The 15232-nt window shown below is 55.9% G+C and overlaps 3 protein-coding genes across 3 annotated transcripts; all 3 read left to right on the top strand.

Annotated features, from left to right (window-relative positions):
* Nucleotides 1-4105: 4105 nt before the first annotated feature.
* Nucleotides 4106-6624, top strand: TRAVEDRAFT_149939 (uncharacterized protein). Its single transcript, XM_008041460.1, has 18 exons — nucleotides 4106-4262; nucleotides 4329-4346; nucleotides 4413-4490; nucleotides 4542-4774; nucleotides 4834-4961; nucleotides 5025-5106; nucleotides 5158-5243; nucleotides 5301-5361; nucleotides 5418-5527; nucleotides 5585-5647; nucleotides 5698-5722; nucleotides 5776-5885; nucleotides 5943-6047; nucleotides 6106-6186; nucleotides 6242-6260; nucleotides 6322-6367; nucleotides 6427-6484; nucleotides 6540-6624. Exons 1-18 carry the CDS (start codon nucleotides 4177-4179, stop codon nucleotides 6564-6566), a joined length of 1416 nt encoding a protein of 471 aa, XP_008039651.1. The 5' UTR covers nucleotides 4106-4176; the 3' UTR covers nucleotides 6567-6624.
* Nucleotides 6625-7832: 1208 nt separating this feature from the next.
* On the top strand, nucleotides 7833-10526 carry TRAVEDRAFT_72562 (general substrate transporter). Its single transcript, XM_008041459.1, has 13 exons — nucleotides 7833-7991; nucleotides 8077-8138; nucleotides 8199-8206; nucleotides 8285-8295; nucleotides 8363-8540; nucleotides 8604-8672; nucleotides 8732-8789; nucleotides 8846-9169; nucleotides 9220-9350; nucleotides 9409-9565; nucleotides 9620-9936; nucleotides 9996-10057; nucleotides 10115-10526. Exons 1-13 carry the CDS (start codon nucleotides 7923-7925, stop codon nucleotides 10358-10360), a joined length of 1692 nt encoding a protein of 563 aa, XP_008039650.1. The 5' UTR covers nucleotides 7833-7922; the 3' UTR covers nucleotides 10361-10526.
* A 329-nt stretch (nucleotides 10527-10855) lies between these two features.
* Nucleotides 10856-13989, top strand: TRAVEDRAFT_37935 (UvrD-helicase-domain-containing protein; the record flags this gene model as incomplete). Its single annotated transcript, XM_008041025.1, has 16 exons — nucleotides 10856-10907; nucleotides 10959-11271; nucleotides 11327-11707; nucleotides 11761-11852; nucleotides 11904-11954; nucleotides 12016-12105; nucleotides 12159-12329; nucleotides 12393-12493; nucleotides 12544-12645; nucleotides 12705-12869; nucleotides 12934-13238; nucleotides 13304-13385; nucleotides 13438-13504; nucleotides 13561-13612; nucleotides 13670-13805; nucleotides 13867-13989. 16 exons carry the CDS (start codon nucleotides 10856-10858, stop codon nucleotides 13987-13989), a joined length of 2283 nt encoding a protein of 760 aa, XP_008039216.1.
* Nucleotides 13990-15232: the final 1243 nt, after the last annotated feature.

Below are 15232 nucleotides of genomic sequence, written 5' to 3'. Positions count from 1 at the left end.
GTATGGCGCTAGGCAGCGAGGTTTATCGGTCGCTAGCATTGCCTCCACCACGTGTTGAAGAAGTCGAACACATGACGCAGAGCCTGGGGATTGGGAGGGGAATATTTTGAATCCAGGGAGCTCAAATCACAGAAAGCCCTATATTGCAGCTGTTATGTCAAAAGGCGCGAGCAGCCTTGGCCGCCGAGATGAGAGTGGCCGCCGCTGATATACCCGACTATGGCTGAAAGATCAGCTCATTTGAAGTAATGACTACGGATAAATGGAAGGCACAGGAGAGGGGAACGCGAGTTGGTGTGTCTTCGGGCAAGGTGTGGACGGGTGGCCAAAGCGAAACGAAATTGTGTGACCGTTAAGAAGACAGATTTGATCAAAGATCAGAAGGAATAAGAAAATTATGGGTGGTTGGGAGGAAAACGTGAATAATAAGACCAGTGGGTAGAGGGTGCGAGCGACGATGAGAACGACCATAGCGATATCAAGAGGAGCGGCGAGAGGGACAGCAACGTGAGCAACGTGACGGTTCTGATTCGCAATGTCTCTGTGGGCACTGTTCGCGTATGCCGTTGGATCCTGGATCGCGGAGAGTCAGACAGAAACACGCACCGGCGGCGAACAGACTGAATACCACGCCGAGCAGTGAGAGTGTCGGGGCCAGACTCAGCCTGTACGCCTGCTACGAGCATGGGCCGAGTCGTGTTCGCGAAGACCGCCGCCTGACTGAGGAATCTATCACCGACAGCAGCTCCTCTATGAGGGCGAGCGCCCAATTCAGCCGACCATCTCCCCGCAGATGTTCCAGGACGCAAGGGACGTACCACGAATGAGCTCGGACGTCATAGGAACAGAGGCATTCCTGCGTGCAGCGTTGTGTGCCTACTTGAGGATCGCCTACATCGTCGTGCCGATATCTGCTGCGGTCTATCCCTCAGCGGCACCTCGAAGAAGCTGCAGGTCAAAGCAGGATTTGTGATCACAGAAGGGTCACAGGGGGGCCATTTGATGTTTGACGAATTGGTGGCATTCAGTGGTGGATCGCCAACGAACACACTGCCGACTCGGATGATCTGCAAAGTGGCGAGGAGGGAAAGGACTCAAACGGCGCGCTTCCGCATTCATCCCACCCTACTGTTTCTGAATAAGTGATATGCGTAAGTGGTGATTACAATTCGTACCTGAAAATCGTAGACATGGTAATTATGTTGTCATTAATACCTCGCACTCGTTCAAGGATTGGCAACACCAGTTGGTGAGCCCAATGGAGCGCATTCCGCGCTCGCGAGCGTCGAACATCCGTGCGGGAGGGGACACGGACGACTTTCGGACGACTCAACAACTTTAGATCCTAACAGCCACAAACAAACGCCCAGGATTCGATGACGTCCAACATCCGAATTTGCTGCTTCACCACTCCCACCGTGTCATGCTTCGCTAAGTCTTCTGCTTGCTGCAGTGTTGGCCCTCCACACTCTGCTGCTCTTTGTGCGTCTCCACCAACTCAAGTTGCTTGTACAAGAACAAGGATTCGGATGTCGTTCACCTTCGCTCCGGACTTCGTCGTGAGTAGTACAGCGCCTCTGTGTTATACGATTAACATGTCTTGCTCGCCGAAACATCAAGATTACGAAGAGGCGTAAGCGAAATCATCAGCCCGTCGACCCTTGCCTTGGGTTTTACCCCAAAATCTCTGTCTCCCCGGCTCGCGTCGAAGTCGGCTATGCTCAGGCTACTCCTGCAACGGTGCTGACAAGTCCAGCACAAGGGATTCGGCCAACCGAAAATAGCACTACGAATGATACTGTGCATGCTGTAGGCCCTCAGGCACAACCCTCCGCATCTACAGAGATAGGACCCACTAGCGCTACCGACGGCGATGCTATACCCGATTCCGACACCCGCATAGACTCGCCTCATGTGGCCGATACTGAAGCTCTCACCATCGAGACGTTCCTACGACGCGCTGCGTCCCCAACGAAACACTATGGCCACCAGCGCACCCGGAAACGCAAGAGAGTGGCGAAACGCACGCCACCTAGCAGTCAGGACACCTACCGGCCGTCGTCAGACCCTCACGACTCCGACTACGTTGCCGAGCTGCCTTCCTCCGAACCACCGCGGAAGCGTCGCAGCAAAGAGATCTCATGGACCAGCGACGAGGATGAAGATCCTCCCAGCCCAAAGAACCCTGCGAAGCGGCGCCGTCGACCTCTGAAGAAGGTCCAGTCGCTGGCAGCCCGGCTGCTGCTCGCTGGTGCCGCCACTGGTGTAGACTTGGTCGGAGGCCCTCTGCTGCCGACGTCTAAGGCGCATACATCCACCCGTCGACCCATACCTCTTGTTCCTAACCACCGTTTGCCCTCCCCTCCGCCGGATTCGAATGACACGCGCCGTCACTTCGTTGACCCTCGGAAGGCGCCTCTCTTCTGTAGGGCTTCGTTCCAATTCGCTACTGGTGCGGACGACGAATCGTCTCTCCCTGGAAAGAGAAGTGCTAGGCCGGTCACGGCTTGGAAGCCGGGCGGGCACGAAGCGTCCAATCACAGGGACAATACTAAGCCCTGTAAACCTATCTCGACCAAGACCGAACGGCTGGTCACAGTACCACTGGTGCTTGCACCAGCCGTGAGGGATATTGTCAAGGAGACCCCAAGGTGAGAAAAACCTGGTCCGTTGAGAGAGCATGCCTTGATCACGACATTGTAGGCCTCCCGGTGGACGCAAGCATGCTCCTCCCACGGCGATTCGCCGCAAGCCGCCTACTTCATCTCCGGGGATCCCGTTCGGGCCGTTTGTCCCTCCGTCTCCCAAACGGCCGGCGCCGCCATCTGCCATTGGGCTGCGGCCGTGTACTGCGATGTTCATAGCGAGCTCACCTTCACCCGAACCTCCTCGTCACATCGCTACGGATGAGAGTCTAACATCACCGCTGCCATCTACGCCACTCGCCGCAGAAGAGAACGCCTTTGCTGTCCCCTTCATCGACGGCCCGTCGGACTCTGGACTATCTGACTCTGAAGCTGCTGTTGACGATGCTGGACCTGAGCCCTTTTCTGCTGTGATTCTCGAGGACTGCCTGCATGCTCGTGTCTCGCCTGGTACTCTGTCTATCAATCATCGCTCTTCTGACGATATACGCCCTACTCAAAATCTGGACCGCGGGAGCGAGCCTTCGATTGCGGTCTCGCAGCCCCCGAGGACGATGAAATCTCTGGGATCTCTGCTAGACGACTTCCGCGAGATCGCGCGCTCTGCGACCCAAGTTTCCTTAAAGTCCAGCCGTACACAAGGGACCCGTCCTCGTCCACGTGCTCGCCCTCGAACCGCACAAGCCATTCTTCAGCCATCCGGACAACTTGCTCATACTCATGATCGTGCTAGTGATCGTGCTCGTTCTCCTGCTCGCCCCACAACCGGTGCTCATCACCCCAGAAGCAGCTATATGCGCGCGGCGTCGCTTGCCCTTCCTTCCCCGTCGCTATCGCTGCGTAGGCTTCAAGACCGCGTTAGCTGTGCGAATGCCAGTGCTCTCGGCCCCAAGGAGAGCCTTTTGACAGCTCCTCCTGAGGACCTTCGCACTCAGGAAGATGAAATATCTCCCGAGTCAACTGGTGCGTGCGCAGTATGGAGAATGGACGTGCCTCACTCATGCTATGATAGACGTTAAACAGTTTCTGCCTGCCGACTCGGAGGTCGAATTCAATGCGGCCGCCAAACAGGAAACCATCGACGTGCTCTCTATCTTGCGGAATCGCAGACGCAACGTACTGCATCTCCCCTCTAGCCCCCTCCCCAGTTGGTCGATCATGCCTCCTGGTACCTCAAACACGGCCGTAGATCAGTGTTCGTCAAATGCGGGCGAATGAATATTGCAGGCGTTTCGGCATTGTTGGAAGGGAACTTGTACATTATGCGACCTTATTCTGTTCACCATACTGCTTAATGCATTTCTTGCCAAGCTGTGCGTGCAACCAGTACCGTACTGCATGAGACGGCGGGGACTGCGCGAAGCTGCGCACGCTATGACGTACATCACGTGCCCAGGGCAGCGCTTGCTGTGCCGGGTCTCTTGAGCAGCTGCCGGCGTTCACTGCTCTTCATTGAACTCTCATCTCCGCTTCCTCCTTCCCCTGATCCCTCTTCATACAGCATCCGGACCGTATCCTTTGCGCGAACGAGATGTGGAGTGGTTATCCTGGTCAGCAGGGTCAGCAAGGTGGTTACGGCGCACCTCCGGGTCCTCCGCCACCGTCTGGACCGCCTCCGTGAGTTTGTTTATTCAGAAAATGCGATCCTGGACCACTTAAGCTGACCGATCTAACGCCGCGTAGCTTTGGCTTCCCGAGCCCGTGAGTAGCAGTTCATCTCTGTCTTTAAAGTTGAATGAGCTTACAATGTATTGCGTTACCGCGTAGCAATGCGCCGTCTCCGTCTGGATACAACCCGGGATATATGCCCGCATACGGAGCACCCCCGGGTCCTCCACCTGGAGGGTGCGTCAGAAGCTCTTTCATCCCCAATTACACGTACTGAGAACCACTTAGCTACCCTCCACCTCCGGGGCCGCCTGGTTTCCCCAGCCCCAGAGATCATCAACACCATCAACACCAGCACCAGCATCATCACCAAGGTGGTGGATTTGCGCCCCCTCCAGGCCCGCCGCCGCCTTCTGGGTACGGTCCCCCGCCTCCCGTTCCCGCGAGACCTGGCTCGGACAACCGGTACCAGTCGCCGGCAGGGCCTCCCCCAGGGCAATATGGGGGATACCAGCCGCCTCGTACGTCTTCCCTCGCATGCCCCACCGTTCTTGCGTAATGCTCACGAAGACGTTCGTAGAGGGCCCGCCTCCACCTCCTCCTAGTCAGCAACAGAGCTACGGCCCTTCGTTCGAAGACGCGCAGCACCACCAGCGTCAGCTCTACTTCCAGTACTCTCAGTGCACTGGAAAGAAGAAAGCGCTTTGTGTACGTCTTCTGACTCCCGATCGTTCGAAACGCTCGTTCTGATCCTGCATATTTACATACCAGATCGGTATCAACTACTTCGGGCAGTCGGCAGAGCTGAAAGGTTGTATCAATGACGCGCGTAACGTCGTGCAGTTCCTCAAAGGTGAGTCTGGTCGCGCGCTATATATCCGGGCAGTAGCTCACTCTATTACAGAACTGTGGGGCTACAAGGAGGATGATATAGTCGTGTTGACAGACGACGCGCAAAACCCTCGTCAGATTCCCTCTAGGGACAACATCGTAAGCTGTCACTCTGTAAATCTGAAGCATCTCATTCTAAACGTAGCTGTCTCCTAGCTTGCAGCTATGCAATGGCTTGTCCGTGACGCGCAACCCAATGACTCACTCTTCTTCCACTGTGAGACAACACCGATCGTGTTCTGCGTGATAAGCCACTCATTCTTCATGTTACAGACTCCGGACACGGTGGACAGACAAAGGACCTCGACGGCGACGAGGCGGACGGCTACGATGAAGTGATCTACCCCAACGACTTCGAACGCGCCGGTCACATCGTCGACGACGTGAGTGCGGCGTGCAGACTCCATTCGCCAGTGCCTGACCGTCCCCCTGTTCCTCAGATTATGCATGACATCATGGTCAAGCCCCTGCCTGCGGGGTGCCGTTTGACTGCAATTTTCGATGTGGGTACCTCATTCTCGTTTAAACGTCACAACCAATATCAGCGTTGTAGTCGTGCCATTCCGGTTCAGCTTTGGGTACGCCTTCACGCGGACGAGCTGATAAAGTCCATGACTGACTGAGCTCGCAGACCTGCCGTACATCTATTCGACGGAGGGCAAGGTCAAGGAGCCGAACCTGGCCGCGGAAGCCGGTCAGGGCCTCCTCTCTGCCGTCACTTCTTACGCCCGTGGAGACATGGTGCGCGTGGAGATGTGCCTGACACGGCTGGATCGTGCTGACATTACATTATCCTAGGGCGGCGTGTTTTCGTCGGTGTCTGGGCTGTTGAAATCCGCGACCGGTAACAACCAGCGCGCCGATAAGATCACTAAGGCCACCAGGACGTCGCCCGCGGATGTGGTACGTACACACTTTAGCATGTGGGGGTATCGGCTCGCTCAAGGCTTCGGATACGCAGATCTCCTGGAGCGGCTGCAAGGATTCCCAGACGAGCGCCGACACAGTGGAGGCTGGGCAGAGCACCGGCGCAATGAGCTACGTACGTCGACGCCGCATCTGCTTCCGCGCTTCCCATGCTGAATAACTCCCTTTAGGCGTTCATATCCTGCCTACGTAAGAAGTTTCTCCGAGCGCCGTTCAGAAGCGGTGGTACTGATCGTCTCTGCGCACACAGGGCAAAACAAGCAGCAGAGCTATCAGCAGCTGCTCCAGAACATCCGGTAAGCTTTGTGCTATCGGCCGTCGTTACGTGAGGAGGCTGATCGCCCCGGGCTTCCAGCGCCATCCTCAAGGCGAAGTACAGTCAGAAGCCACAACTGTCGAGCTCCCATCCCATGGTGAGTGAACCATCCTAGCCGAATCCGAACCGTGACGCTCACGAATGCTATGTAGGACGTGAACTTGCTCTTCCTCTGCTGAGCGTGGACAAATGTATAAGAGAATCTTGGACTCTTGAATTCGTGTCTCTTGTTGTACGTGATATCACAATGAAGTGTAAGTTAATCATAGTGGCTGTATATGGATATTTGGAGCTGGCACGCCGTCAGCGGTCTTAGGTGGGTCTTTTTTTCAAGGATCTTGTGATCGTAACATCTTCAGGCCATTGCTGGTGAGCCCGCTCCGTAGGTTAAGGTACGCGGTGTTCATATCTATCTCATACTAAGTGTGCTGTTGCTGACTTCGATTCTTACAGGCTACAGTGGCATCTTTTGCGTTCCGCCGCGGACGACGCTAGGCGCTTGGAGTGACCTATAGTTTAGTTTGGTTTCGGGTCCGGACGGGACCCAATATACTTGAACATAACCTTCGGCAGCTACTTAGGGCAAGACCTCTCTTTCCCCTGCCCTTAGTAAAACTGATCACCCATGTCCATGCCCCAATGGACATCCGGACACCTACTAGGGAAAATGATAGACCACTCAGTATGTAAAATTTTTAACTGAGGTAGAATGGATCGTCGCTGTCGTCAGCGTCTGGTTTTACGGCATCCTGACTGCTGCTCGTATAGGTGGCGTTCAGAAAATTGTCGATGATCCCGGTGGAAGCGCGGTCGAGTCAGTTTGAGCGGGCCTTGGCGGTTCGTACGGCCGGTGTTTCCACGGGACGTGTACAGTTTTGCAGGTTCGATACAGTTTGTATTTGGGCGCCGGCGATAGTAGGTCTCGTCTTCTCTCGCCTTCGACTTATCAGTGCGAAGCTAATCTCGCAGTACCATAGACGGTTCCATGTTCACGCGCGTGCTTACAATGTCGCCCGACGCCAGAGCGCTCGGTCCGAGTCGAGCTATGTGATACTTGTCCATTGCGGCCGGCGGCCACGACATGTTCGACCCAAGGCTAAACCATGCTAGCCAAATCGCAGGTGAAATTTCCGGGAACAAGTTTGCGCTAAGTACGGGCAGCCGGACCGGTGCCTTACGGCGGCCTCGGGAATGCGGGATGCGGGGAGGAAGGGGAAAAGGTGGCTGAAGCAACGCCCCGCAACTGCCCCCGTGGGGAGAGCAGATCGGACATCAGCACGGGCTTGATCACTACGCTCGCGACTGAGCGGCTCTGAGCGGGGCCCCATGACCAGCCCTGATCGCATTGAGTGATACACTCTCGTACCAGCGCGTCGGACGTCATCCGCCTGACCATGGAATCTCATAAATACTGCAAGCTCGAGCAGAAGGCTCCGCGTCGACCACCGCTGGCCCCTGCTCTGCTCGACGGTCTTCTCTGTGCCCTCTGCTTTGCGCAGCAGCTCGACTTCAACTTTCACGCTTGAACGAACATCATGGCTCCCGTGGCTGCAGGCGCGCCTGCGTCGAACCGTCGCAAGAACCTGGCCGGCCCGTCTGGTTGGGTATGTCGCGTTCTTCTCGTCTTCCTCCATATTTCTCCCGCCAAAGCGTCCGCTAACGACGCCTTCTGCCTTCGGTTTGATGTAGGCTGGTCTACTCGCTAATGCTCGCGTATTCGCGATCGCAGTGTTTGCATCGCTGGGTGGTTTGTAAGTCCCGTGTGCACTTGTTCGGGTTATGACTGCATGCTGACGCAACGTATCGCTTAGGCTGTATGGTGAGGTCCCCCACTTACGACATGCTCCGCTTCCACCATCATGCTCATGACATATTTTTCTCCACTCCGTGCTCCCAGGCTACAACCAGGTCAGTGCAATACGGTTACTGCGTCCATGTATGAGCGCAGTCCGCTGATACCTCGGCACCATCACAGGGCGTGTTCTCAGGCGTTCTTGGCATGTCCTCGTTCGACTCGCGGATGCACTCCGCGGTCGACGACCCTGGAACCAAGGGCTGGCTCGTCTCCATTCTCGAGCTCGGTGCATGGCTCGGTGTGCTCTTCACGGGATACTTAGCGGATAAGTTGTCTCGCAAGTACACTATCGTACTGGGTATGTGCCAGCCATTTGTCACCTCCCGCGAGACGCGTGTCCACTGACATTGTGGGAACGCAGCGGTTATTGTGTTCTGCATCGGCGTCGTCGTACAGACAGCTGCGTTCGCGCCGTCCTCGATCTTTGGAGGTACGCCTATTTCTGGCTGGAATGCTATCACGCGGCTCACCGCTCGGACCTCCCGGCAGGCCGTTTTATCACCGGTCTGGGCGTCGGATCCCTCAGTATGGCGGTCCCATTGTACAAGTGAGTGTGGCTCGCGCGTGCGCTCTCACACGGCCGGCCCTGACATGGCGTTCTAGCGCGGAGCTCGCGCCGCCGGAGGTGCGCGGCAGTCTGGTCGCGCTCCAGCAGCTCGCGATCACGTTTGGCATCATGGTGTCGTTCTGGATCGACTTTGGCACAAACTACATTGGGGGGACGGGCGCGGGGCAGAGCGAGGCGTCATGGCGCGTCGCGCTCGCGCTGCAGCTTGTGCCCGCGATCATCCTTGGTGTCGGCATTTTGGCTATGCCGTTCTCCCCCAGGTGGCTCGTGAACAACGGGCGCGATGATGAGGCGTTGCAGGTGCTCAGCCGTGCGCGTCGTCTTCCTCCGGATTCGGATCTCGTGCAGATCGAGTTTTTGTACGTATACCAGTCCATGTTAGGCAAGCTCATACTCACCAGATATTCAGGGAAATCAAGGCCCAGTACATCTTCGAGAAGGAGACGTCTGCGATTAAGTTCCCGGACCTGCAGGACGGCGGCTGGAAGTCGAACTTCAAGCTCGGCGTTTACGACTACATGAGCCTGCTTCAATACCGACGTATGTCTTCTGCCACTCCTCGCTTCTGTGATAGTACTGACGGTATAACCGAATGCAGCATTGTTGTACCGCGTGGCCGTTGGCTCCTTGACCATGTTCTTCCAACAATGGACGGGTGTCAACGCTATCCTCTACTACGCGCCGTCTATCTTCACCGACCTCGGTTTGACTGGTAGCACGAACTCACTCCTCGCCACGGGTGTTGTCGGCATTGTGTAAGCCCCTTCCCTCTACACAGACTAAGTGATTTATTGACGTCCCTACTTCAGCATGTTCCTCGCCACGATCCCCGCCGTTATCTGGGTCGACAAGGTCGGCCGCAAGCCGGTGCTCATCTCCGGGGCGTTCATCATGGCTGGCTGCCACATCATCGTCGCGATCCTTACCGGGCTGTTCCACAACTCCTGGGACTCGCATGTCGCCGCAGGATGGGTCGCGTGTGTCTTCGTCTGGATCTTCGCGATGGCGTTCGGATACTCGTGGGGTCCTTGCTCGTGGATCCTGGTTGCGGAGATCTGGCCGCTGTCCGTCCGCGGCAAGGGTGTGTCCATCGCCGCGTCGTCTAACTGGATGAACAACTTCATTGGTGAGAACCTGTGACATAGTGTTTAGAGGTGTAAGCGGAAGCTGACCTGTCTCGCGCAGTCGGTCAAGTCACGCCTACCATGCTCGCCCACATCGGCTTCGGCACCTTCGTCTTCTTCGGAGTACGTATTAAGACTTCAAGCGACATCTGTGGTAACTAATCGTCAACGCTTTTATAGGCGTTCTCGTTCCTCGGCGGTCTCTTCATCTGGTGGTTCGTCCCCGAAACGAAGGGCCTCACGCTCGAGGAGATGGACGAGATCTTCGGGTCCGCGGGCATGGCCGCAGGCGAGCAGGAGCGCATCCTCGCGATCGAGAAGCGCATCGGGCTCGACGCGTACAACGACCCTGACCGCGCGAGCCCCCACCCCTCGGATGTCCACAAGCACGACTCTATGGAGAAGGCATACTCGGAGAAGGCGTAATGGGTTATCGAGGGAGAAAATGGGGAGAGACACCGCCAGTGTAGGCGCATGCTGTCTTGCTATCTGCTCTCATATCTGCACACGTTGAGGTGTACCTTCTAGCCTGGTTGTTCGAGTCTTGTTTGTATTTGTACCTAGATGATCATTCACGCATCTTATGTTCACGATTGATTCAAACTCTGGGAAAGCTGAGCGTTGAAAAGCTGTTCAGGTGAGTTTCACTCAAGCCATAGACATTATAATATACGTATCACACCGCATCCTGCAGTCATGTTGGCGGAAACCTTCTGAAGGTGAGACACACGGTAGGCTTGCGCTGCGAGTGCTTGCGCAACGGGTGCTCTCGGAACGCGAGAGGTACCCGCTCACGTGAGCGCGCGCGGTAGAACTCCGCGACGCGTCGACGCGTCCAGAGAAAGCGCCCGTGGTGGCTTACTTCTGACGACCATCCTGTCTTTCCGTCTGCTCACCACCACGCTTGGGCGTTCTGCTAGGATGGCAGACCTCAACGCTCTACTGCTAGAGCTCAACCCCGCGCAGCTCAAAGGTAACTTCTGTACGCCAAACCTCCTTTGAAGTTGCTCATCTCGTCTACTAGCCGTTCAGCATCCACCGCAAATCCCTTTGCAAATCCTGGCAGGGCCCGGCAGTGGCAAGACCAAGGTCCTCACAATGCGCATTGCACACCTCATCACAAACTGCTACCTTCCTCCATGGTCACTGTGCGCGGTGACCTTCACGAATAAGGCTGCGAACGAAATGCGCGAACGACTCGTGAAGCTCATCGGCAAGGACAATACCGCCCAGATCAAGATGGGCACTTTCCACGCGCTATGTGCCAAGTTTCTCAGGAAATACTCTAGAGTGGTTGGAATTGAGGGGAACTTCACCGTGTGCGATGCGGATGAGAGGTATGTCTCCAAGTTGCCGTTATCCGTGTAATGTGGCTATATGCGTCAATATCAGCAAGAAGATCATCGCAAAGCTCCTCAAACCATACAAAGATATCCTCTCGAACAAGAACATCACGCTGAAAGAGGGCAGCATTGTGGGCATCATCTCTAAGGTGAAGGCCAAGGGTTGGACCGCCGACGATGCGCGGCGCCATGTCGAAGAACGAAACGCAGAAACTCCCCAACAACGAAAGGCTCGGTTATTGGCGGGAAAGAACGACCTATGGGAGGGTGAGATTGGAGAAATCCTGGCCGCGATATACAAGGACTATGAGAAGACGTTGCGTGATTCAAACAGCCTGGACTTCGATGATCTGCTGGTGTTCGGCGTGAAGCTCTTCGCTCAGCACGCGAAGGCTTCGAGTTGGTGTCGACATGTTTTGGTCGACGAATAGTGCGTCATTCCTTGTTTGAGCCTTCTATGTATACCTCATAATGCGTCTTCAGCCAAGATACGAATATCATGCAGTATGATCTCATGACACACATCGCTCGTGCCAGCCAATGCGTAACTATTGTAGGGGACCCCGACCAGTCTAGTAAGTCGTATGAGAATTGTTTGCGCGCAATGACGTTGACCCTTGTTCAAGTATACGGATGGCGCTCTGCGGAAGTTGAGAATCTGGCCAAGATGGAACGAGGTAAGTAGGGTCTGCGATATCTGAGTTTGTGGTACTAATCAATCCGGTCTACCGTTCTTAGACTTTCCTACGACCCAGCAGATACATTTGGAGCAGAACTATCGCTCTACGAGCTCTATCTTGGCTCTGAGTATAGCCATCGTCTCTCAGGGTACGCCCTCCCCATTCCTCTGCTGTACTTGCCATTGACTCGACTGGTCGCAGACAAGGGCCGTATACAGAAGACCTTGCACACGGCGCATCCCAAGGGGCCTGTTCCTGTGCTACGCATTTTCCCCATCGAACAGGTCGAGGCGGCATTCATCGCGGCGGAGATCAAGCGACTCGTCGCGTACAGCGGCGGGATGTTCAACTGGGGCGACTTCGTGGTCTTGCGTGAGTCACGCCGACGATGCCCCATCATAGCTTGCGGGTGCTGACCTCACACACGTTTCATAGTACGGTACAACGCACACTCCCGAGCTATTGAGAACGCTCTTCAGAAAGAGCGCATTCCCAATAGGGTCTTAGCTGGCCAGAAGTTCTTCGAACGCATGGAGGTTCGTCGGTGACGAGTAATACCAGGGGCTCCTTTAACAGTCTACTGTAGATCAAAGACGTTCTTGCGTACCTGCAGCTGGTCGACAACCCACAGTTTACGCCGGCCTTCTTGCGCGTCGTCAATGTCCCCGCTCGTGCTGTAGGGGAGAAAGTATCATCGCATTCCATCTTTACAATTATATCGACAACACTTCTGACCGTGCATGACAGACGGTCCATCAAATAACGTTGCGTGCCGAAGAGCTCAAGATCTCCCCTATGCAAGTGGTGGAACGCATCATAGATGGGAAGATCCCGGACGTCAAGCCCCCAGTGAAGAAGAAGCTGGCGCCCTTCGTCGACACCCTTCGTATCCTCAGGAAGCATGCAAATGCCGTATGTGCCGTAGCGGCCTGCTACCTGCAGCTGCCTTACTGACTCTGTCATTGTGGTGTTCTAGGGCATCGCACCATCGAAGCTAGTCAACGCGGTCGTCGACACGATCAACTACGCGGACCATCTGCGGAAGACGCAGCCGGATTGCGACAGCCGCTGGGACAACGTCCAGGAGCTCGTAAACTTTGCGAGCGAGGTCGAGAGGAGTGCCCCAGACGATGTCGCGCGCCGCATGAATAAAGCGGATGACGACATACACAAGGAGAAGGGAGACGAGTCGGAGGAGGAAAGCGAAGAGGAGTGGGCGGATGAGGTTGACGAGTTTGACGGGGACCAGGTTCAGCCGGGACAGGTGCGAACTGCTCGAGGGTACGTCCGCATACACAGATCGCTGGGATAGAGCTTGAAGCCTAATGTGCCTGCTGAAATTTCAGCGATACGCCGTTGCGACTGTTCTTGCAAGCATCAATGCTGTCCACGGATACGGAGACACCAGAGGAAGAGAAGAGCCAGGCTGTAAGTTCGTACCCTGTTCCTTGTCGACGTAAATGGCTCACTGGAGATGCAGAAAGTTACGATATCCACCTGTCACGCTGCGAAAGGGCTGGAATGGCCTGTCGTCATGATTCCCGCAGGTAAGCTTTGCAAAGCGATACGTCTGTGGCTCAACTAACTACACCCTCTTCACCAGTCGAATGCGGAGTCTTCCCCTCCACTCGTGCGGAAGACACCGCCGAGGAGCGGTATGTATCGAAGTTACACTGTGAATCTGGTCTAGTAGCTCACACTCAATCCTACAGACGATTACTCTACGTCGCGTGTACTCGCGCGCAAAGTCTGCTCTACCTGACCCATACGGAGTCGCGCATGATGTCTGGAGAGTACAAACCTCAAACGATCTCCTCGTTCGTCGGCGCCGTGCGCACAGACCCCAAGGTGTGTCTCGATGGCTCATGCTCCCGCGGTCTGAGCTTGATTGTCTAAGTGGCCTGTACAGACGAAAGATCTTTTCACTGAGGATCTTCCCGCCCTACCCCTCGAGGACCGGAAGACAATCGCGGCGGTAATCAACCGCACACTCCCGGAGGAAATCGAAGTCGTTCGCCAAGTAGCCGAATAGTAAGTCACCACATTCCGCTCCCGGGACGAAAATACTGACGCAGAAGGGTTTGTAGCGAGAGGACCGTCAGACATCCAGCGTGGGGAGAGAACGCGCCATTCCGAGTGAACGGAGGCGAACGGCCTATTGAGGAATGGCAGCCTCAGAGATTTCCCCAGGCGCCCTACAGGCAAGCGGGGCAGCAGGCTTGGGGAAATGCGCCCGCACCTCAGCAGAGTATCGTGCAACCGGTTCCCGGTACGTTGTATAATTGCCGGTGTGCGCGTTCTGGATATTGAACGTTTTATAGGTCCCGTAGCTTTCTCATCGAGCAGTTCATTGCTCACTGCGTCCCAGCGCACGGGTGTCGTCCAGACTGCGGCTCCTCTCGCTTCATCAGGCAGTCGGGTCGTGAATACCATCCCTCGGACTGCACAACAACCGAAGGCGGGACCATCGAACTTTAACACTTGGGCAAAGAAGCCTCAAAGCGTCGGTGTCGGCGCTAAGAAACCGGGCCCAGGAAGCAACACGGCGGCGACGCAGCCTAGATGGAAGCCCGCAAGCGAGCCGTCGCGGCGACTTTCCGGCACGTCCAAGGACGACCCCATTGCGATAGACATCTCCGACTCGGATGACGATATCGTGCTCAAGCCCGTACCGTCGAAACCTTTGCCAACTGTTCGGCCTTCACCTATCGCGCGAACGACGCCTGTGCGACGGAAGAACGCTCCTATTCCTCCCGGTGCTCTTGGTGCTATCCGCCAGAATGCCACCCAAAGAGCATCGCAAGTTCCGCCCGAGCCTTCCCCCCGCGCTCCGCCACCTTCACTCAGCTACCGCACAGCACCGTCCTCTTCCCTACCTTCGTCCGCTTCTGGGTCCGGGCCAAGCACGGCGGCCTCTTCGCCAGCCGCAGTGCCACCGCCGCAACCTGCCGCTGTGGAGCCCCCAGCGAAGCCCGCAGGCACAAAGCGGCGGCTGGGCATGGGGCGAACAGTTGTGGGGTATTCAAACAAGAAGTTCAAGCCCCTCGTCCCTGGATCGTCCTAGCTGGTTTCGACTTGTTTCGTGCTGCGTCTTCCGCTATCATGTATGATTATGATATGTATGTACTGCCAATGGACACTAGCTATGTGTGTACAACATGTATTTGACAGACCCCAGGTCGATATACACTTCGCATCCGAGTAGCCCTCGGAATCGCGCTTCGTCGGATATACAAATGGCCGTTGCATCTAGCACGCGCCAGCCTCATGTCGTC

The sequence above is a fragment of the Trametes versicolor genome (assembly GCF_000271585.1).
Source record: "Trametes versicolor FP-101664 SS1 unplaced genomic scaffold TRAVEscaffold_7, whole genome shotgun sequence".
Classification (NCBI taxonomy): Eukaryota; Fungi; Basidiomycota; class Agaricomycetes; order Polyporales; family Polyporaceae; genus Trametes; species Trametes versicolor.
Note: the sequence above shows the minus strand (reverse complement) of the source record. Positions and strands in the feature narration are given on the sequence as shown.